We start from the raw sequence: 22,396 nt of genomic DNA on the forward strand, positions 1-22,396 counted from the left end.
TCATCTTCAGGAACAGCCTAACTTCCTTAAATAGGCTTTTTGCATTTACTTCCGTTTACTTAGAGAATACAGAAAAATAGAAACCACCAGAAGTTTGGGTTTGCTTTATTCTTTTCTTCTTTGACACATTTCCTAGTTTTAAGTGGCAGCTGAAGAGGTTACTGTAACCTCGAACTTTCTTTGATTTTGCTTATTTATAAATTTCCATGGATTGTTTTATGACTAGTTTATTCCTTTGAATGGGAAAGCTGTAGGTAGGCAAAAGGGCTTTCATAGTGAAAATTTTAATAAAAATTATAGATAATGGCAGCAGTTTTTAAAGTGATGCATTTTCCCTAAATGATTTTAATTTTAAATCAGGCATCAACCATATTTTTTGTCTTTGAAAATTTGAATCTTTTGGAAAAATAAAATAGGTACCACCATGAAATTCCATAGAACAAATAGAGGGGTTTTTAAAAGTAATAATACCTGTTTGTGTGTTTTTTATTGTGCAGAGAAAACGTATTTCACTTTGTTCATTGGTATAATGTGTTCTTTGTCTCTTACCTATGTATTTAAGCAACTAAACTCAGCTCACCTTGAAGGAGATAACATTATGGTAAATTTCTCTTACATGCTCAACTTCCTGCATGTAAAATGGCTAAAGGTTTGTTGGCCTACTGTGTTTTCTACATCTTGAATAAAGTGCCTTCTCCTGCTATCATCTGCATTTAATGGTCTAAAATATTCAAAGACATGCATTCATTAGTTTAACAAAATATATGTGGAATAATAGCTTAAATAATATTGGAACTAAAAAGAAAGAATGTGTTCTAATTGCCAAATATATTAGCTATGCCAAATTCAGATTTTACAGTCTGAAGTTACACATAAATTTATTGTGCCTTTTATGCCCTATAAAAGATGTTAATTTAGCTGGCACTTTATATGTTCACTTTTGGCAAAGAAAATTAACAAAACTTACTTAACTTAGAGAAAGGGATAAGGTATACATATTTACTTTGTTTCTCAGTATCTTCAACGTCCCCTTAATTTTCACCCAAACTCAACATAGAATGAATTTCTTTTGCAATTCCAGGCCAAAACAAACCTCAATAGTTTTGGTATTTATGTAGTGGGAAGGCCATTCCTCCATATGCTAATTCACTTAAGAAAATTGCAGAATAGAGACAATAGTGGACAAGAATTGAAAGTGAGAATTGTTATATATAGTATCCAAAGTATATATTGAGCTTGATTGGAGGAAATTTAGGAGATGCTACGAATTTTTTAAAAATATATTTGTATTGATTTCAGAGAGGAAGGGAGAGGGAAAGAGAGAGAGAAACATCAATGATGAGTGAGAATCATTGATTGGCTGCCTTCTGCACTAGCCCTACTGGGGGCAACCCAGGCATATACCTTGACTGGGAATCGAACTGGTGACCTCTTGGTTCCTTGGTCAACTGCTGAGCCACACCTGGCCGGCTGGGAATTTTTGATTTTTTAACATGATAGAAATATGAAAAATCTGAACACTGCCCAAATCTTAAAAGTGTTAGCTAGTAAAGATTTATGAGTATTTGGTATATTATACTCCTACATAAAGTACTTCCACAGAAGTGACATGGAAATTGTAGTAAAGTTGATAATAAATTGGCAGTTAAGTTAGCTGCTTTTATTCCCAATATTAGCATTGAACTAAAAGGGGCGGGGGGAGCAATCCATGAATCACTGACTAAATGAGGGTTTTCCTGAGATAGCAAGAGAATGCATTTATTTATTTCCATTGTCCTATCTGTAGGAAAATGAAAAGTGTGAGACTATTTCTTTCTGTCATTGGTAAGTTAGTATATAAATTGTAGGTTTTCTTTTGTAAAAATATCCTAACCAATTAGCAAGACTGTTTCATTTATTAGGCACTTGTCTTACTACTGATATCATCTACTTATAATAAGATGTATTTAACTCTGGTAATTTTAAATTCATTATACTAGTATCTCTAGTTTATTGTCTCCCCCCCCCCCCCCATCCTAGTGACTACATCCGTGTTCAGTGTACATTTACCTTTGCTTTATTTTAATTTCCTAAAGTTGTAGAGTTTAGGCCTAATGAGGAGTTAGAAATCATTTGGTCCAAACTTTTATAAATAAGAAAACTAGAACTAAGAGGGGTTAAATATTCAATTTTAGGAAAATGTTATTCTTATTAATTTATAGAATCAGTATAAGATTCAAAAATCAATAGTATTTATACATATGAAGGCATACTTTCACAGTATATTAAGCTGTACTAATTTAGTTACTACTATATTTCACCTGATAATGTGATCCTGAGAAAAGGAGTATGCCATTTGAACTAAAATATTTACATTTCTCTATACTAAGTTGTAGAAAATGTTAAATTCCAACTTTCATGCTGTATATTTTTCTCTAATTTTTAATGCTGGCTAGATTTGGGCAGAGGAAGTGACAAAAGTAAGTAAATTATTAAACTACAGAATTATGAAACAAATTTAATTGTCATTCACTCAGAGAATATTGGACGATAACCGTGGGGCTAGTCACAGTCTTCGTTACTGTATCTTATAAAATGTGAAAATGATTATGGAACACTCAGGTCCACAGAGCAATAGAACAGTGCTGCAGAGATATTGTTTGCACACACTATTGATACCTGATAGATTAAGTGGTAATCTTTATAGTGCCTTGCCAGAGATAGTTTAAATACTTGGTTTATTCATATGGCAATTATATAAAATATAGTTAACATCATATTCTCTGTGTTCGTGTCACACAAGTAAATTTTCTAGGTAACTGAAGCTTGTTCTCTCCAGCACCAAAGCTTGTTTTTCTGTCACTTTAGTTAAAAACATTTGTAAAAAAAAAAGTATTTTGATGCTGCATTAAACAGGAAAACATATACAGAATTTTACTTAAAGTTAGGGTCTTTATTATGAATATTCATTATTATACTGTGTAACAATTAGATCTTTTGTTTTTGAAGTGTGTTGTCTTCTTGTCAAACTGTCACTTTTAGAAGTTGTCCATGTGTCTGCGACTAGCCTGTTGTTAACATTTCTAATCTTTCTGGGCTGAGAAATCAAATAACTAAGCAAGAATTTAATAAATAAAATCATGACTTTAGTGCAGATTTGTTTTAAATGCTATTGGAAATCTTCAGAAGCGTTTTTCATTTATTTATTTTTTGACAGTAGGATTGCTGACTGTACGGTCTGTTCTGTGCGTAGGTTATGGAGCTGTTGATTCTATGACTTGGCAATCCAATGTGAAATTCTTAACTTATATTCTCATCCCCCTTTGTGGAATCGATTCATCAATTTAGCTGTAGTTTCACCCTGGCCTCTGATGTCTTTTAGAACTTCTAGCATGAAAAGATGGCAGAGTAATATAGAAGAGAATATAGATTACGCAAGAAAACCAGGGTCTTCTCTTCCACTTTGGTTAGCATGCAAGTATAGTTAAAAAATTTATTTGATTCAATCTCTACAACTTGGGAAATATTTGATATAATGGGAAACAATTCATGAAACAAATATTTATATTATGTATATATGAGAGGAACTTAAAAAATATATCAAAAATTCTTCTGTAAATCTCACTTTTGTCATAATTTAAAAATGTTTAATTTATGTTTCTGGACTATTTTAAAGATTTAAGCCTATAGGATAAAGTAAGTAACACTGACAAAGTTTGTCACAGAAAATACATGATTTAAATTTCTAGCTGATATCACAGACCAACAAATTCTTGCCCTTTTCCCAAGTTACATCTTAAAAGAACTTTTCTTGCTTTTCTGATCCAAGTTATGCTATCATATACTCTAGATCAGTGGTTCCCAACGTGGAGCACATGCCCCACAGGGAGGCAATTTGATTTTTAAGGAAGGCAATTCGAGAATGAGTTATTAACAGTGAATTTTTTGCATTTCTTATGGTTCTAGGGGCCTCATATATAGTATATAAATATATTTTGTGTTATATTTATGCATTTCAGTTCTCTATATGTGTTTTGAAACTTTATTTGCTATTTTTTCATATCACTTCATATTACTATATTTTAAATAATTTCTTAGTTATTTCTTCCTCAGTATTTCAGCTGTCCTTTTGTTCTTTTATTTTTCTCTTTCATAGATGCTATATTCTTTGGAAGCTTGTTTAGACCAAGTTAATGGCCTCTTAGGCTTCCTCCACGTGAATAGGACTTCACTTTTTGAATAAGAATTATAGGTCACAGAAGGGACATTGGGATTTTAGAGATGCTTAGGTGGGGCATGGCCAAAAAAAGGTTGGGGACCACTGCTCTAGATCAGTTAGCCCAGTAACAGTAATCTAAGCAGTAATTCTTTTCTCTAGAACTCTACCTTTTAATTGTAAAATTAAGTCAGGGAATGAGATCTTCTGGAGGACAGAATAAAAACTCTTTAAATTTATTGTCTTTCTTTAAACCCTTTTTACCTGTCTAGTATGGATCATTTTCTTCCTAAGTAAATTGATTATGCTGAACCTAATTTCAGTTAACCTCTGCCTCTCAGATTCAATTATATGTGTAGAAGTAGAAATTATTTGGGACTTCCATCGCTTGCAACTACCCCAGTACATACTGAAACTTGTTTGTTTGTTTTTTAATGAGATTTTTTTTTTCTTCCTATCATTTACCTTTTCTAAATATAAAGTCTAGGTTGCTCAAACCTGGAAGTCTGATCCCTTGTCCTTGAGATTATTTTATTTTTTTATTCAGTGTCTTAGCTTTAAAATACTAGTTCCACATCTCCACACCAAATCACCTTGAAGCCTTGAAGCCTTCTTAACATCCTCACTCTTTGGAATCCATTGTCATCATTAACTTTGGTTATGCTTGTGTAAGGCAATCATGGTAGCATCCCTCTTAAAGGAAATAAATTTGAACCCTCTTTTCTTATTTTGACTCACTGCCAGGTTATTAAAATGATTTGAAAGAAAAACAAAACAAAACATTATTTCTACTTCAGACTCAAACTTCCATGTCACTTTTAATCTACTTAGCATACTTGTTTATACCTTGTACAAAAATATTGTCACTTAATAGGCTTTTCTGCCATTAAAGCCTACTAAGGTTATTAATTCAAGTTGTACATGGAACTAGCCTCATTTATTTATTTTTGGTTTGTTATGGTTATTTCTATTAATCAAACTTTTTGCATTCAAGCAAGCAGAATAGTAAATAGTGCAAATGTAACACTGAAGTGATTGGTTTTCCTTAACATTTTCCTTAAGAAGAACATTGATTCTTCTCCTGGGACTTTTTTCCACTTCTTACTAGCTTCCAGATGAAGGTTACTTCAGCCCTGTATCAAAGCAGCATGTCTTCATGGTGGTTTTAGTCAAGTAAATTTAATTTTAACACGATTTATTGAGTAATGTAAGCTTACTTCTATAAATCCAATCTACTGGTCAGTTCTTAGTTCCCTCTGCCAGGCCTGTCGCCAGTGAAATTAGAATACTTAAGCAACTGATTATCTATTTTGCTGCCACTTCCTGGTTGATTGGTTCAATAGGCTAACTGTTGCCACCAGGGATGAAAGAGAGGGAGATGGGGTATGAAAGGAAAAAGTTCAGACTTTTTATACTTAAAATAGTTTTACATAGTCCTGGAAATATTGCAATTATTTGGCTGGGGGTGGGAAGCTATTTGTTCTGGAGAGGTGGAAAATATCATTATAATGTCATTAATAATGATGATCCCCAGTGAGAGAGCTATTTTGAGTGACCTACTCACTTACTACCAACCAACTCTTGCTAAAAGTTTGAGAAGATGGTTTTGCCAGTATTTACTGTTTTTATATTATGTTGATTTTTTAGTGAACTGTTTTGTCCCAGCACTAAACCTATATCAATGATTGAAGCTAAGAGTAGTATACTATTATACACACACCTCTTTCAAACTCCAAGTTCAGGGACTTGAGCTTGGTAGCTTGAAATCAACTGTGTAGGCGTATTTACACCATGAAAATAAATACATTAGTGCTTTTGTATTTCATAGAAAATCAGTTTACCCCAGCACACCACTGATTAAAGGGCACCCATTACTTGCAGAAAAACCCTAGCATATCTTTTGGGTAATATTTCTGCTTAAAACATTATTTCATGCAAAGTTTGGAAAGAAAACTTAAAGACATTTATGTAGGATAAAGAATCCTTAGAAGAAACCTAAACACTATGTTCTAGAAACAAGTATATGTTTGGTAACACCTGAATGGTTAAAATCCTGTGGTTTTGTTCTGAAGTTGTTCATTTAATATTAAAGACTATCTATAAGTTCAAAGTAAAGTAACTATAGTAGTAGTTGAGGATTTTTTGAAATATTTTATACATGTAAACTAGTGATTTTAAGATTTTGTAAAATGGCAAAGTTGATACTTGGAAATATATTGGTTGTCCCAGTAGTTTTCTAGATTTTTATGTGTATGCCATTAAGCTTTGGCATTAATCAATTCTTTTGAGTCAAGTACTTGTAAGGAATCAGTTCTGTCTAGATTGAGTAATATAGAAAAACTAATGTCTAGAAACCAGGGACCAGTTTAGATACAAAAGCAGAATCAGAGAATTGCCAGATTATCATTTAGGATTTGTTTGGGGATTTTCTTTGACAGTCTACATAAATGTATGTAAAATGGACTAAGTCCTCTCAATGAGGTTCTAAAACTGTGTTCCAATTTAAGTCTGAACAGGAATTAAGAATAACTCAAAGTGAATTCGATCGTCAGGCAGAGATTACCAGACTTCTGCTAGAAGGAATTAGCAGTACACACGTGAGTATTCATTTATTGGAAATTGGTTTGGAACAAAGGACTTTGATAGTCCTCAGGCAATTTGCGGAAGAAAACCTGAACTTCCTTTTTAGTTATTTATCAGGGAAATTTAAACTGTGACACTTTTTAAGACATATGAAGAAATATTTTAAATTTTTATTTACACCCTATCACCTACTTCTCCCACCATAATCAACCATTTGTTGGTTTTTGTTGGCTAAACAGTTTGTTATTACACAGTTGGCCATGGTCAGTCTTAATAAGCCTTGTAGTAAAGTGCTAGATACTAGTGATTCTCCCTGAGTACAGTGTTGTATTCTGTTTCCCCTTATGATAGATTATAGAGCTAAGAAGTGACTGTAACTTTCCTTCACAGGCCCATCACCTCCGCTGTCTGAATGACTTTGTAGAAGCCCAGATGACTTACTATGCACAATGTTACCAGTACATGTTAGACCTTCAGAAACAACTGGGAAGGTGGTAATTTTCTTTTCTCATGAAATTCCTGATAAGAAAAGAAATTCAGGCCTTGGCTTATAAAGTAGTATTAGAGGTGAAGATTAGAAAAATTAAAGGCTTTTATTAGCTTGCTTTAAGTCAGGTTTTTTATTTTTTTTATTTTTTTAATCTTCACCCAAGGATATTTTTCTATTGATTTTTAGAGAGAGGGAAAAACAGAAGTATCGGTGTGAGAGAAGCACCTCGATTAGTTGCCTCCTGCATGAGCCTCAACCAGGACCCGGACCTGGAAGGAGCCTGCAACCAATGTACATGCCCTTGACCAGAATTGAACCCAGGACTCTTGGGTCCACAGGCCGACACTCTATCCACTGAGCCAACATGGCTAGGGCAAAATCAGTTTTTTAAAAAAAGAAACCTATTATCAGACCTCTAAGGTTATAGAAAACATTTTGAGCTCTTCTAACACAGAAGAATGTTAACAGGGATGAGAAGATAATTTAAGTGAATACCTTTTTAGCACTATATAAAAATAGCTTCAAGAGTGTTTGAAGTTTACTTTTCAAGGAATAAGGCAAAAAATGTCCTCAACACTTTGATGTTCCTTTCTGCATATTAATCTTTCAAAACTAGACTTAGAACAAAATTAAGCACATTTACAAAACAATTTTAGATCTTAAAAATGAATTGTAGCCTAATACCATTAGTTATTCTAATAGGATTTATAGAAAGATTTACACTTCTTTTATATTTAAAGTTTTGTTAGTGGTATTAATATCTGAAAGCCGAATACCATTTTCTTCCCCACATCACTATAACTATTTTAAGACCAAGAAGCTTTAGTACTTCCTATTCACTTTGTCCTAATACTCTGGGATTGCTGCAGAGGGGTTGCTATTGTTACCATTCATACTTGCTTTCTGCTTAAAACCACACAAATGCTTGGAATTCAGCCATTCAAACAAAATCTAGTTTCCTTGCTACACTTTAGGATAACCTCAAACATTACAAAGTGAAGATAGTGCTATAATTCGGAGAAAGAATGTCTAGCCTGTCTCTCTGCCCTCGATGAATTATATTACTGGTAATGACCAGTGATTGAGAGTGGGAAAACTTGTAGGTCTTTAAATGTAGAACTTGAAAGTCATCCAAATCCACAGTAACAAATTCAAGAGCTATTTCTGAATAGTAAAACCAGGTTGTAATGCTAATGGCTAAAATAGCAGTGTTGTTAGTAATAGTAACTGAAAAGCAGCAATCACTTAGGAAGGGCTCCAGTGTCCCCAGACACTCTTTTAGACACCTCATATGTAATAATGTTATAATCCTCACACCAGCGAAGTGGGTATTAATACATCCACATTTTATAGACAAGAAAACAGAAGCACTTCTCACAAGATTAGTAAATGTATTCTTAAATAACTGGGAGGTTTTAACATATCAGGTTACATCAGGAAGTCTAATTTTTTTTAGTGTGTCATTAAAGTTCTTAAAAGGTGAAAAGGGCCTTTCAGGTTTTTTGGTTGGTTAGTGTTTTGTTTTGTTTTTTCCATAAATTCCCCAAAATTGACATAGGTAGACCTTAGTGGCTAAACAGGCCAAACATACTAGTAAATTTGAAAGTAAAATTCCATGGTTAGAGACTTTTAAAACCTCATAGGTAGAGAGAGAGGGCTTTATTTCTATCTTCAGAAATGTGTATATTTAATCACTGCTGAGGACTTGAGTTCACTCAGGAAGGAATGCTAGGAAATGTATTCTTATCTTTAGAGGGAAACTTGAATTAGAAATGGAACCTACATTCTATTTGGGGGTAGAGGGAAGTAGAAAAATCAGTGTATATGTGAATTACATCATATATTAGAAGGTGATAAATGCTATAGAGAAAAATACAGCAAGCTAGTACCTTGGTTAGGGTAGCTGTTTGTCAGGGGAGACAGAGACTTAGAAGACGTAAGGAAGCAAAATATGCAGCTTCTGAAAGACGATGCTCCAAGAAGGGTATAGCAGGAACAAAAAGCCCTGAAGCAGGGACATGGCTGTTACATTCAAGCAACAGCAAGGAGGGCTTGGTTGGAGATGAATTGAGGAGACGGAGCTGGAACACACAGGGCTCTGGAAGCCACTGTTTGGACTTAGGCCTTTATTCAGATATGAGGACCCTTTAGAGATTTTGATCTGAAGAGTGACATGATTGAGTGACATGATTTGATTTTAGCCTTTTAGAGAATCATTCTTGCTGCTCTGTTGAGGATAGTTGTTAGAGGGCATGGGATGGAAGTTGACAGACCTGTTTGGAACCTGTTGGAATGATTTAGTCACTCAGGAGATGATGGTGGCTTGGGTCAGGGTCATTGTGGTAGATGTGGGGGAAGTGGTCAAACTCTGGTTGTGAATTTTAAAAGTAGAGGCAGTAGAATTTGTTGACAGACTTCATGTGCATGAGGCTTAGAGGAGTCAAGATACTGCAAGAGGCATAATAAACTGGTCAGCACACTTTGTCATTAAAATATCAACATCCATAAATCTCTATTCACAGTGAAAGTTGGTAGAAAGTAAACACTGCCATCAAGTGGTGGTATTCAGGAGCTTTGGTTGCTTGAAAATAGTTAATTAGCCATTTTCTTTTCAACAGTTTTCCATCCAGTTATCATTCTAACAACAATCAGACTTCCGTGGTACCTGTACCATCTGCTTCATCAAATGTGATTGGTTCTTCTGCCATGACTTCAAGTGGCCTAGTAATGACCTCTCCTTCCAACCTTATTGACCTTAAGGAGGGCAGTGGCAGCAGAAAGGCCAGGGTTCTATACGATTATGATGCTGCAAACAGTAGTGAATTATCACTTCTTGCAGATGAGGTGAGTAATGTGGGTATAAGAAGAAAACTATTGTAGATTGACATATCTTCTAGTATAACAAAATGCAAATTCCTCATTACTTATTTGGAAATAGTTTATCATGAATGCTTTCATAGATTTCAATTTTATAGAATTTTAACTACTATTCTTTAACAAAATATAACATCACATAAATATTTAAAGCTTTTAACTGCTAAATAACTGGAAGATTTCTAAAACTTCCTCTAAAAATATCCTTTAACTTTTAGAAAAATTGGCAATAATGTTTAAAGTCCCTTGATAGTGAATAGTTAAATACAAATCTGATTAGTTTCCTATGTGTTTATTTTTTAACATAGTAACTGGAAATATTTTTATTTTGTAGGTGATCACTGTGTTCAGTGTCGTTGGAATGGATTCAGACTGGCTAATGGGGGAAAGGGGAAATCAGAAGGGTAGGGTGCCAATTACCTACTTAGAACTGCTCAATTAAATAGGTGGACTATGGAAAGATTATCCATCATGACACCCTATTTATATACAACTAACTCTAAATAAAGCAGGTTTAGTATCTTCTATGTTAATGTCTTAAAGAGACTGAAAAGAAAATACCAGCCGTCAGAAACGGGCTTTCTGCCAATAAAATTGCTTGGTAACTATTTCATTACAGAATTTATGTTAGAGCTTTCATACCAAGAATGTTTTCTTACAAAATTCTCTTTCTACTGAGGTTTCACTAATAAGCAGCTTCTACTTTTGAGCCCCAACTTAAAACAGAAGAACTGTTTTCTACTGAATTTTTCATTAATGGCAAGCTTTTTCTTTTCTGTAAAATAAATTTATTGTGAATTGATATCAGTGACTCATTTATTAGGTATAGCCAAAGAATAAAATTAAAATTTGTTTTTAACTTTTGGTTTCAGAAGAGACCTAGGATATAAACCTCTTTTGTGAAGAATATGTTTCTGAATGTTTCCTTGAACAGAAATGCAATTATACCATGTTTACCTTGTTTTCCAACAGAAGTTGAATGATTTCAATACCGTATTTTAATGGGTTATTTTGAGGGGGGGGTTGTTTATTTTATTAAACACTACTGAATGATTTAAATTTAAGAACAACTAGTCTTTGAAAAGCACTACCATATTTCTCTGGTATTTTTGCAGTAAAGGTTCTAAAACATCTGAGGCAAGTTCCGTTCACTAAGCAATTGAAGAAGTTTTAAGATTGTTCAGTTGGCACAGTTTAAGCATGATCAGAATTAGACTCATTAAGAACATACTGCAATACAATACAGAGAATTCTTACTGAACAACAAATCTTTATAAATATACAAACTAGTGAAACTACATTCATCATAAAGTGTATACAAACAATCCACTTTTGGTTACTCTGAGCTTACTAATAAAATTTTGAAAACTTATTAACTTATAAAATATTGATAAACTTAGTTTATCTTGATCAGGATCTGTAGTAATGAAACACACACTTACTGAAATTATTAGTGACACACTTTGAGTCAGAAAATAGTTATTTGGACCATTGCTGTGAATCAACAGATTGTGTCCATGTTAGAACTTCTGTCATTCTTATTCTATCATTTATTAAGCATTTGTTGAGGTCCAGGTACTGTGTTGATGACAACAAGATGCAGAATAAGTGTCACTGTCATGATAGGATAAGGTACTGTGTTTCGGTGCTTTGGGCGTCACCTGGTTGAGATTTGGTGAGTGGGAGGTGGTTTGAAGAGGAAGTGCTTCAAAGAGGAAAAGATGTGCCAGGCCTGGAGCCAAAAGAGTATAGCACATTCTGACAACAGAAAGTCATTCAGGCTAACTTACACGAGAATTGCAGAGATGTCGCTCACTTCAGGGGATGTTAGTGTATCAAAATTATTATTATTTTTTTTGGTACTTTAAAAAATGATAAATACTTACCACAAAAGGATATTTCAAAATGGTGTTTAAGAGTTCCTAATAACTTGGTAAACATGTTGATAATTTAGCTCAGTCTAAACTTTTAACAGTAGTTGTTACCCTTTTATTTCGGTGCTATGAGACAAATTACTCTGAGATTTTATAGTTGTACAAGACACTTTGATTCACACTGTGAATTGTCATACTCAAGCCAAAAGCTGCTCAGGCTGGTTAGCTATAGAACCAAGTGAGCAAAGCTCCCCCCTCACCCCCCTAGAAAAGAAGTTCTACAGACAGTGTAGAGTACTACCTATTATGTTTTATAAAGTCAAGATTTAGGCTTTAAAGATCATTAAAAAAAAAAATTCAGGTCAACTTTTAAAACAGCAACTATAAATCCAGTTTATAGGAAGTAGAGTAATGAAGGGGAGAGTATGACCACTGGAATGGAATGGTCCCTGGATTCAAATCCAGTCTTCCTCGAATACTGTGCTCTTTGAACTTCAACAGAGATAATGCATGAACTGCTGTTTCCTTATTAGTAAAATGGGGATAATTATGCCACCTTAAGGTTATTATTATCTTGTATGTTAGGCAATTTTTAGGGAAAGTTTTGACACATAGGAAATTCTCTACCAGTTTTCACTTTTTAGCCCTTGTAGCTTCCTGACGTACCAAGACTGTAGGCCTCGTTTATGACTGAACCAGAGATACCTCTTTTATATATATAATATGATATGATCTGTTCTACTCTTGTCCTATCCTCCACCCTCTTTAAATCAGACTCAAATCTAGGTTTAACCTCACCACAGTCAGTGTAAAATTTTATTAGACCCTTCTGCCTTCCACTAAATGAGTATTGACTATAGTAACCCAGTGATGTACATTAGCCTTCAATAATATTATGGTTCTAAGGCTTCTTGTGCCTTTGTTTACCACAAATCTACCACAACATGTGGGCTTATTCTTCTGTTTATTGCTTTTTATTTTAATGGATTTTTGTGTGCTTGTTGGGGATGGGAGTTAGTTTTATTTTGGTTTTGGCTTATTTTGTAAAGTCATAGATTTAATTTTTACTCAGGTAAAGGCCCATAAAGGTTCTCTAGGCATAGAAGAAAAGCTTGGGAAGCCTATTAATTCACGGTGCAATTCAGAATTATTTAAATAAACTTTGTGCCCCAGAGCTTAGGTATAGTAACATGTGAAGGATACACATGAATAAAACATAAACTTGGAGATAACGATAGGCTCTTTTACAAATAAAAATAAGTGGTTGGGTTGTCTCTACATTTGTCCTCAAAGTAATCTAACCTAAAAGTCCATGGTGTTAAATCTGTTTTTTTATGGTGCTAATTAGAAGAATTCATATTATAGAAGATTAGGGAAATAGGAATGTGCCTCACTCTGGGTAACGTGAAAAATAAACCTGAATCCGGTGGGTTAGAGTCCATCCTCCTAGGATGCTGTTACCTTCCACCAGCACAAGCGAACAGAATGTGAATGTAGGAGCTGGTGTTGGGAGGACATTTTCTGAGATAAATTGGGGGGAGGGTGATGGAATGCTGGACAAGAAGCTACAGCATTGTTTATTTAGGCTCAGCTCTGTTGATAGGAGTCCTCAAAAATCTCTACTGTACCTCCCAAATGCCTGAACTTTTGAAATATGTTGTCGTAGTGTGTAGCACTTCAAGCCTGGTGAGGAGCCATAATAAATAGATGGCTTTGCAGTTTGACCTACAGCCAGCTTGGTCTCAACCCCTTCTCCACTTCTTGAGACTCAAAAGGGGAGGAAGGGTATTTAAGAGCACACCAGCCCCTTTCCCCACATTGTCCTAATTAGGAAGCCTACTCAGTAGGGCAGTGGTTCTCAGTGTGAGACCCCAAGATGGACAATAACAGCATACCTAGGAACTGTCAAAAATGCTAATTCATATTTCCAAGTACTTCCTACATTAAGTTGTACTGATTTTTTTCTTCAATGAGCTGTAGAACCAGTCTTAGTTCTTCATGTAACATTTTAAGACAAAAATTGTCTTCTAGCATTAATCAAAATTATAGTTACTTTTATAATTTATTTGTTTAATATATATTGATCACTTAAGAATGCAGGCTTTCTGAGATGCAGACCATAATTCTTTTGATCACAGTTGTTAGCTTAAGGCTAGCACATAGTGTGTACTCAATAAATATTTGTTGTGTGTGGGGGGAAAAAAACTATTTCTAAGCCATATCCAAGATCTACTGAATCAAACTCTGAGGTAGGACCTAGCAATCTGTTTTTACAAACCACATTGTGATTGTTCTGTTAAGGTAGAGAACCACTTCAGTAGAACAAGGAAAACTTCCCTGTCATCTTCAGGCCTATTATCTGAAATCACTTGAGAAATTCCTGCCTTCTGCACCTGTGCCAACAACAGTGCTGTCTTCAGGGTAGAGGAATCTTGTTGGGCTATATTATAAAGTGGATGTGAAGGTAGAGTATAGAATGCCAGTACTTGGTTGCTGTGGGAGTTCGTGGGATAGTCTGAGAAAGGTAAGCCCAACAACCCCTATTTCCACTCAGTGCAGTGGCAGTTTGACATCAGAGCACCCCAACAAACCATTATAGTGGTATCAGACTAACGTACATCTCTGACTCAGGTTGCTAAGCTCTGCTCTCATTCCCACTTCAAAGGAGGTTTGTTTAAGAATTGTTAATGCTTTCTTAATAAAAGTCAGATGTGGTGGTAAAGGAAAAAAATGTGAAAATATAGCTTAAAAGATAAAAATAACCTATAATACCACCATCCAGGGAGAACTGTTACTTAAGTGTATAGCCTTCCAGACTCTTCCGTGCTTTTGTAGATATTTTTAAGTGGGATCAACTTGTACATACTGTTTTGTAACTTTTTCACTTGACAACACCATGACCATCCTGCTGTGTCAAATGTATTGCTGCATCTTTTTTAATAGCTGCATGGTATTCCATCATATGTGCCACATTTTACTAAACGACTGTCAATTTCTAAGTTGTTTCTAATTTTTCACTAATAAACTGCTTTAAAGAACATCGTGTTACTAATCTTTTATGTGTTCTTAATATTCCTTAAGATGAGTACATGGAAGTGGAATTGCTAGTGGAAAGAAGATGCCAATTTTTAAAAGCTTTTGTTACTGCCACTTTGACCCCTAGAAAACTTAATCAATTTATACATTTTTATTAGCAGTGTATGGAATTGTTTCTTTTTGGAGGGCTTCCAACTGAATGTTCTTATAGCCTTCTGTTTAAAAATAAAGGGTAAGAGGACGATAAAAGGACTCTGCAGCCATAGCCTGTGTGTTCAGTGGTTAGAGCATGAGCCCACACACCATAGGCTGGCAGGTTTGATTCCCAGTCATGGGCACATACCTCAGTTGCAGGTTTGACCTGGTCTCAAGTCAGGGCGCCTGTAGGAGGCAACCAGTCGATGTGTCTCTCTCACATCAATGTTTCTCCCCCCAACCCCCACCCTACTCTGTCTCTGAAAAGCAATGGAAAAAATATCCTCCAGTGAATTTAAAAAAAAATAAGGACGCTGCAAAATTGAAACCAAGATCAATCTTAAATTATTCTAACATTACATAGTTTACTAGTCTACCTTCTATTATGTATTTTGTCATTCTTTGGGAATGTTTGTAGTATTAGCTTGCCTCTTACTTTTATTCGATCTTCTGGAACCACTATCCCCTTTCTGACTTTTGCTGAAATGGTAGGAGCACAATCTTAAGTAGACTGGAATCTTGTAAATTTGATGCAGACTTACTGTTGGTTTGGGGGAGCATGGCCATAATAGAGAAAGGCGAAACTTTGAAGGGCAGACAGACACTGGCTCTCCCACTTGGTTTCCTGGCTTTGTGTCAGTCAACCTCTTTGAGCTTGTTTGCTTATCTCTAGAAATATAAGCCTCTGTAAGGTTGAAAGGAGTTGCCATATTATAGACAAAGTGCCTAGCACTTAGTAGATAATAATTTATTAGGGTTTCCAGCTGAGTATGTTAGATCCGTTGCTACTACCAGCCTCTGTGGGGTAAACACCACTGCCATTGCCAAAAAAATGACTGCCTTAAAAGCTGTCACAGTAAGTGGACATTGCCTCATACATCCTGTACCTACAAAATCTAGTTCTTAAAGATTTTTCCACACTCCAGTATTCAAGTAACCTAACCAGATAAAACTCCCCAACAAGGTGTCTAATGGAAAATTTCAACTCCTGTGCTTTTATAGTGGTGTATCAAAGTGATAATCATTCTAAAATGGTGAGCTCGCATGGCAGCCATGCCTTTTCATTGAGACTGCCCCACCTTAGCCCACAGCTGCTCTTTGTGCTTTGGAGGGCTTGTCCTCCACCTGTGAGAACCTGACACACGGCTCAGCTCAATCAAGGTGATGGTAATTAGCCAAGTCCCAGTGGCATCTCCAGAACAGGAGAACAGAAAGGATTAGTCCATTATGAAAGAAGTTTGTTTAGAGAAGTATCTGAACTCTAAAATTTGCTCAGCAAAACTTCTAAAAGGTTAACAGCTAAGTAATCATAGCAGACAAAAGCCCCAAGTATCAACCCATTTTCACATTGCGATGAATGCCTGTAACTTTATATTAGCACTGGTTTGTTGATTATAACTTGAACTACTCAGCCAATAAAAAGTGAGTTAGTAAGAGAACTTCAAAGGGGTGAAAACAAGGAAGGCTTCAGGTCTATGAGACTAAAACAAAATTAAGTGGCTGACTATGAGGTAAAAGAAGATGGCTATTATACAAGCAACTTTTCTGGAAGTGTGATGACTACGGTTTAGGGCACGTTTCTACCTACCCCCATGTTCTAATGAAACTTGAGCTGTAGTAGGTAGTCCCCAACATCCACCTACCTTGATGCCTGCTTGCCTTTTGCATGCAATTTTGCTGAAATGGTAGGAACACAATCTTCTACAGCCACTGTGGAAGACAGTATGGAGTTTCCTCAAAAAGTTAAAAATGGAACTCGCATTTGCCCCAGTAATCCCATTCCTAGGTCTATATCCCAAGAAACCAGAAACACCAATCAGGAAGGATATATGCACCCCTATGTTCACAGCAGCACAATTTACAATAGCTAAGATTTAGAAACAGCCTAAGTGCCCATCAGCAGATGAGTGGATTAAAAAACTGTGGTACATCTATACAATGGAATACTACGCCGCTATAGAAAAGAAGAAACCTTTAACATTTGCAACAACATAGATGGAACTGGAGAACATTATGCTAAGCGAAATAAGCCAGTCGGTGAAAGATAAATATCACATGAATTCACCCATAAGTGGGATATAATGATCAACATAGTTTGATGAACAAGAATAGATCGAACTAGAGACAAATGGTGGGGGAGGCAGGGGTTAGAGAGCAACCAAAGGACTTGTATGCATGCATATTAGCATAACCAATGGACACACACACTGGGGTGGTGGGGGCTTGCCTGGGGTGGGACTGGCTTGGGGGGGTGGTCAATTGGGGAAAAAGGAGACATATGTAAGACTTTAGACAATCACTTATATTTAAAACCACTGTTTCAACACACACAAATATACATACTGAGTGGCCAGATTATTATGACCACCTGACGTTTGTAGGCAAAGTAGCTGTAATTTCCTGCTGAAGTTGCTAGAGGGCCAGATCATTATAAACATCTGAATAGCACAACATACCTAAGTATCGTTGCTGATCAAGTTCATCCTATCATATTGATGGTGTATCCCAATGGATATGGCTTCTTCCAACAAGATAATGCGCCATGCCACGGTGCTCGTATTGTGCAGGAGTGGTTTCAAGAACATGAGGGAGACTTTACCTTGCTTAGGTGGCCCCCACAATCACCAGATCTCAATCTAATTGAGCATTTGTGGGATGAAGTTAAAAGAGCCATCATGCAGCTGGTTCCACAACCATCAAATCTCACAGAACTAGACAGTGCTATTCATCAGGCATGGTGTCAGATTCCTCGCATCACCTTTCAACATCTCGTGGAGTCAATGCCAAGAAGAATCGCCTCAGTATTGAAGGCAAAAGGTGGCCCAACAAAGTACTGATGGGGTGGTCATAATAATCAGGCCGGTCATAATAATCTGGCCACTCAGTGTATGTGTGTTGGGGGGGGGTGGGGGGGGGGGGAGGTATACTGTGTTTCAACACACATACACACAAAAGTAGGTGGTTAAGAAAATATATACCATATAACAGGGGAAAGTAAATATGCAAATGAAAAATGAAAAAAAATAGTCAAAAATGCACAATATATCTTGCTCAATTGTCATGCATGAATGACAAATCTGACTCAGACTCTAGCAGCCAAAGTAAGGAAGGAAGCAAAGCATGATCAACCTGCAAACAGCAGAAGGCCACTCACTAGGGCAGACACTGAAGACAATGTCAAGCACCAAAACAGAGCTAACTTACCAGACCAGAGCTCTTGCCCTGATTCAGGGTTCATTGTTACGCAACTGCTGTATTGCAGTTTTCATCAACCTGGGAGTACAGATGAGCAAAAAATGCCTCACTCTAACACCCTGAAATACAATGACTCCGAGACCTCACCTGTCAGAGCATAAGGAAGTGGAGGATTCCCCTTCCCTAGAGATTACTACCCATCTCCAGGATACTTATGTCCACAAACCAATCCTCCTCCTTCCTACCTCCTGATGGGACTCAAGGGCCACCCTCCTGTCTCATTCCAGCACAGTTTTGGCCTCCTCACCATCTCACACTCCTATCCCAGTTGCCTTACAAACTTTCCGTGGCCACTGCCAGTAAAGCAGGGTTTAGCAGGCTGTACATTGGTTAAGATGGGAAGGTCACCACTGGCCCCTGAGGCAGCGTTCTACAGAAGCGGGTATGGAATGCTATTTAATATACAGTAGTTCCATTATACGCAAGTTGCTCATGAGGACTCAAATTCTTACAGCAGTTGCATGATAGAGCTCCTTTTGTCTCCTACACAACTCACGGGGACCCACCGCCTCAATAACCTCATGGTGACAGGGATCTTACCCAGGCACCTGTGCTTCTTGCTAACCCCAAGCCCACCCCCTTCTTCAATGCCATCTACAGTCCCCAGTGCCTGCTTCTTCAGACAGATACGGAAGTCAGAGCACTATGGCATGGTAACAGGCCATGTCTTCCTGCCCTGTTATGGGCCTCTCAAAGCACAACCCCAAGCACAAGAGCTCTTCCAGTGTACATACACACAGTTCTTTCAGGAACATGTCCCGATGAGGACTGCGGTGGAAGACAAATTGCAGTTCTGGACACTTTGCAGACCTGAAAAAAGGTTCTTAATATAAAGTGGCTATAAACTACTGCTTAGCCAACTAAAAAAACCTACGGAGTTCATTAAGCCAAGTAGAGATCTTTCAGCCCCATTGCCACGACAGCTGAAAGTGCAGAGAAATCAGCCTTGACTTACAGCAGGTGCTCTCAACTGCAGCCTGGGAGTCTCTGGGGCTGGGATCCAGCCGTCTTGTGTTTCAAAAAGCCCTCCAGCTGATGCTGATGCACATGTTTGAGAACCACCTGTTTAAAAAAAAACCAGATTAAAAATACCTTTTTTTGTCTTTCACTTTAAAGCTGACTTACCTGCAGGAACAATAAAAGAGAATGACAGGCCCCCAAAATATTGCTGCAAGCTACTAAATTAAGCTGAATTGTAATACCATTTTACTAATCCTATTAATTAAATAGGTCATTGCTAATGAGTAATTTGGTGAGCAAGTGAAAATGCTTAGAGTATAATTTTGCCAGGAAGAAGGGAAGAGTTTGAAAGAGTTTATTCCAAAATTCAGCCATAATTGAATATATGCTCTATAAATTTGTCTCTTTTAAAGGTAACAAATCTATATAATCTTTATTGTTCTTTTTAGCCAGAGTCATAGTTTCCACGGAGGGGCTCTTATGCCCTCTCTAGTAGGACAAGAGAACACCATTAAAATAAAATATAATAATACTAATAGTATTAATAATAATAGGTGCCAGCTGGAGTGAAGTGGCTCAGTTAGTTGAGCATCATCCTATGTACCAAAAAGTTGCCAGTTTAATTCTGGTCAGGGCACAGTCCTTGGTTTTGGGTTTGATCCTCAGTAGGGGCATGTATGGAAGGCAACCCATCGATGTTTCTCTCTCTCTCTCTCTCTCTCTCTCTCTCTCTCTCTCTCTCTCTCTCTCTCTCTCTCCTTCCCTCCCTCCCTGCCTCTCTTCCTCTCTGTAAGCATGTCCTCAAGTGAGGATTAAAAAAATATATAGGTGCCATTCATTTACAATATGCCAGTCATTGTATGGAGTACAATACTTTACACTCATTCTCTAATTTCATTCTTACAACACTATGGGATAGAGATTGTTGTCCTCACTCTACAGATGAGACAACTGAAACTTAGATAAAACCATTAAGTGGTGAGCCTGCTATGCTCATGATAAGGTCCCAGAGTTTCTAGAGATGGTAAATTCTCTAAGCTTTCCTCTCCTTCTCTCACACTAATCCCTCCCATATCTTTAGTTCCAACACCATCAGGTACTGGAAGCCAGTGGTCTAAGCCTTCCTTCATAACCCATCCCCACTGTTCCTTTACCTCCCTACACAATGCCCACTGTGGCTACTTGTAAGCCTAATTTCTGCAAACTCTAGCCTTAGAGCTCCCAGGCAGCATAATTCCTGTCTCCTTTCCCAGCAAACCTCTTACCAGCACCACTACCAAGACCCATAATAAATTGGCTTGAGTCCTTCCTCTTTGTTTCTGCTTCTGTGCTCTCAGAGGTTAGGGCTAAGAAGCTATGAGATGGGGGGATGCAGGTTGGCAGGAGGAAGGAGGCAGTCAAGCCAGGCAGACTCAGAATAATCAGGCTGGAGAACAGGTCATAATTTACTCCGAAATGGTCTCTAATGGTAAAGGTGGGAAGGGAGGAGAACAGAGAAGGGAAAACAGATGCCCCTTGAATGTTTCATCAAAAAGCTAATGAACCATACTTCATAAGTGCAATGGAGTTTTATGATCTGCTGTGCAATTCTTTAAAATGTCTAGGTCCAAAGCCAGCCAGTGAGTCTGCTTACCTGAATGTGTTTCTGCAAAAATTTAGAGAAAGCTGGCAATAGTAAAGCCATGTTATGAGCCTTAAAGACATCCAAATCATTAAGAACCCTGAAAATGGCTATAAAAAAAAAACAATAATAAAATACCTAATGCCTTCCAAAGCTTGTTTGAGCCTGAAGGCCTAGCATTCCCTGGAATACTCAACCAAAGAATCTTTACTTTGCTGTCTTTTCTACCATCCAGTTCTCAGCTCAGTGTCAACGCCCACCTTTTCAGAGGACATTCCAGATCACTATAGCTAAAAAAAAACACACCTTTTTATTAAAAGTTTCTATATCACTCTGGTTCCTTTCTGAATAACACTCATCACCTCTCTTACTTGTTCACTACCTCCATGAGAACAGGACCTTGTTTATCTCATTAATCACTGTATCTTCTTTACTTAGAAAAGTGAGAACAGTGCCTGATCCACAGTAGATATAATAAACATTGAAATATTGAAGGAATTTCATATTGCTGTTAACACTCAAAGATTTTTTTCCCCTGGCAGATTGAGCTCAAAGGAAAAGCAAGATGTTTGTCATCCTATATAATAAAGAATTAATATGCAAATTGACCCTCACTCTGTCACGCTGTCACAAGATGGCTGCACCCTCCATGGAGGCAGGGTTCCCATAACACAAGATGGCTGTGCCCACAGCGGGGGCGGGGTTCACATAACGAGCTGTAATGAGTGATCAGCAGGGACCTGAGGCTGCACCCCCCACCCAGTGGGGCTTGACAGGGGACCTCAGGCCACGCCCCCAGCCCAGTGGGGCTTGAAGCGGGACCTCAGGCCATGCCCCCCATTCTGGCGCTGGGCCAGGGAACCTGAGAGTGCGCTGGGGGACCTGAGATTGCACCCTCCGCCCAGCAGGGCTTAACTGGGGACCTGAGGTTGCGCCCCCCACCCCCACCCAGTGGGGCTTGACAGGGGACCTGAGGCTGCGCCCCCTGCCCAGTGGGGCTTGACGGGGGTGGGGGCCGGCCGGGTCTGGGTCTTGCGTGATTTGGAGATGCATGCTGGTGGGCAGGGACTTGACTCTGGGTCCCACAACATGCTCCAGATGTTCACAAGAGGAAGATTTTCATATACATTTTACTAATTTTCTTTCATCTCTGACACTTCTATTATAGAGAAAGAACAAATAGCAATATTAAAATATTTCCTCTTCTTAATTCCCTTTTAATGTGCATGAATTTCATGCACCGGGCCTCTAGTATATATATATATATATTATATATTCTAGAGGCCCGGTGCACAAAAATTTGTGCACTCGGC

The 22,396-nt window shown here is 37.3% G+C and overlaps 1 protein-coding gene and 1 non-coding gene across 5 annotated transcripts in view; both read left to right on the top strand.

Annotated features, from left to right (window-relative positions):
* Positions 1-13,734, top strand: part of SH3GLB1 (SH3 domain containing GRB2 like, endophilin B1) — a 31,617-nt gene extending 17,883 nt beyond the window's left edge. For 2 of the 4 annotated variants that reach the window (XM_070405511.1, XM_070405514.1), the window contains 6 exons: positions 563-649; positions 2,436-2,459; positions 6,703-6,792; positions 7,169-7,269; positions 9,887-10,112; positions 10,477-13,734. In XM_070405511.1, coding sequence (XP_070261612.1) covers positions 563-649; positions 2,436-2,459; positions 6,703-6,792; positions 7,169-7,269; positions 9,887-10,112; positions 10,477-10,584 — 636 coding nt within the window. In that variant the 3' untranslated portion in view covers positions 10,585-13,734. The remainder of the gene's footprint in view (positions 1-562; positions 650-2,435; positions 2,460-6,702; positions 6,793-7,168; positions 7,270-9,886; positions 10,113-10,476) is intronic. The other 2 variants (XM_070405512.1, XM_070405513.1) reach the window with 2 other exon arrangements.
* A 7,337-nt stretch (positions 13,735-21,071) lies between these two features.
* On the top strand, positions 21,072-21,201 carry LOC139004729 (small nucleolar RNA SNORA33). The gene has a single exon (XR_011470563.1). It is a non-coding gene; the product is annotated as a small nucleolar RNA SNORA33 (small nucleolar RNA).
* The last annotated feature ends 1,195 nt before the right edge of the window (positions 21,202-22,396 follow it).

This window comes from Myotis yumanensis, unplaced genomic scaffold (genome assembly GCF_028538775.1).
Source record: "Myotis yumanensis isolate MYYU_CA2020_CCGP unplaced genomic scaffold, mMyoYum1.0.hap1 SCAF_2, whole genome shotgun sequence".
Taxonomy (NCBI): Eukaryota; Metazoa; Chordata; class Mammalia; order Chiroptera; family Vespertilionidae; genus Myotis; species Myotis yumanensis.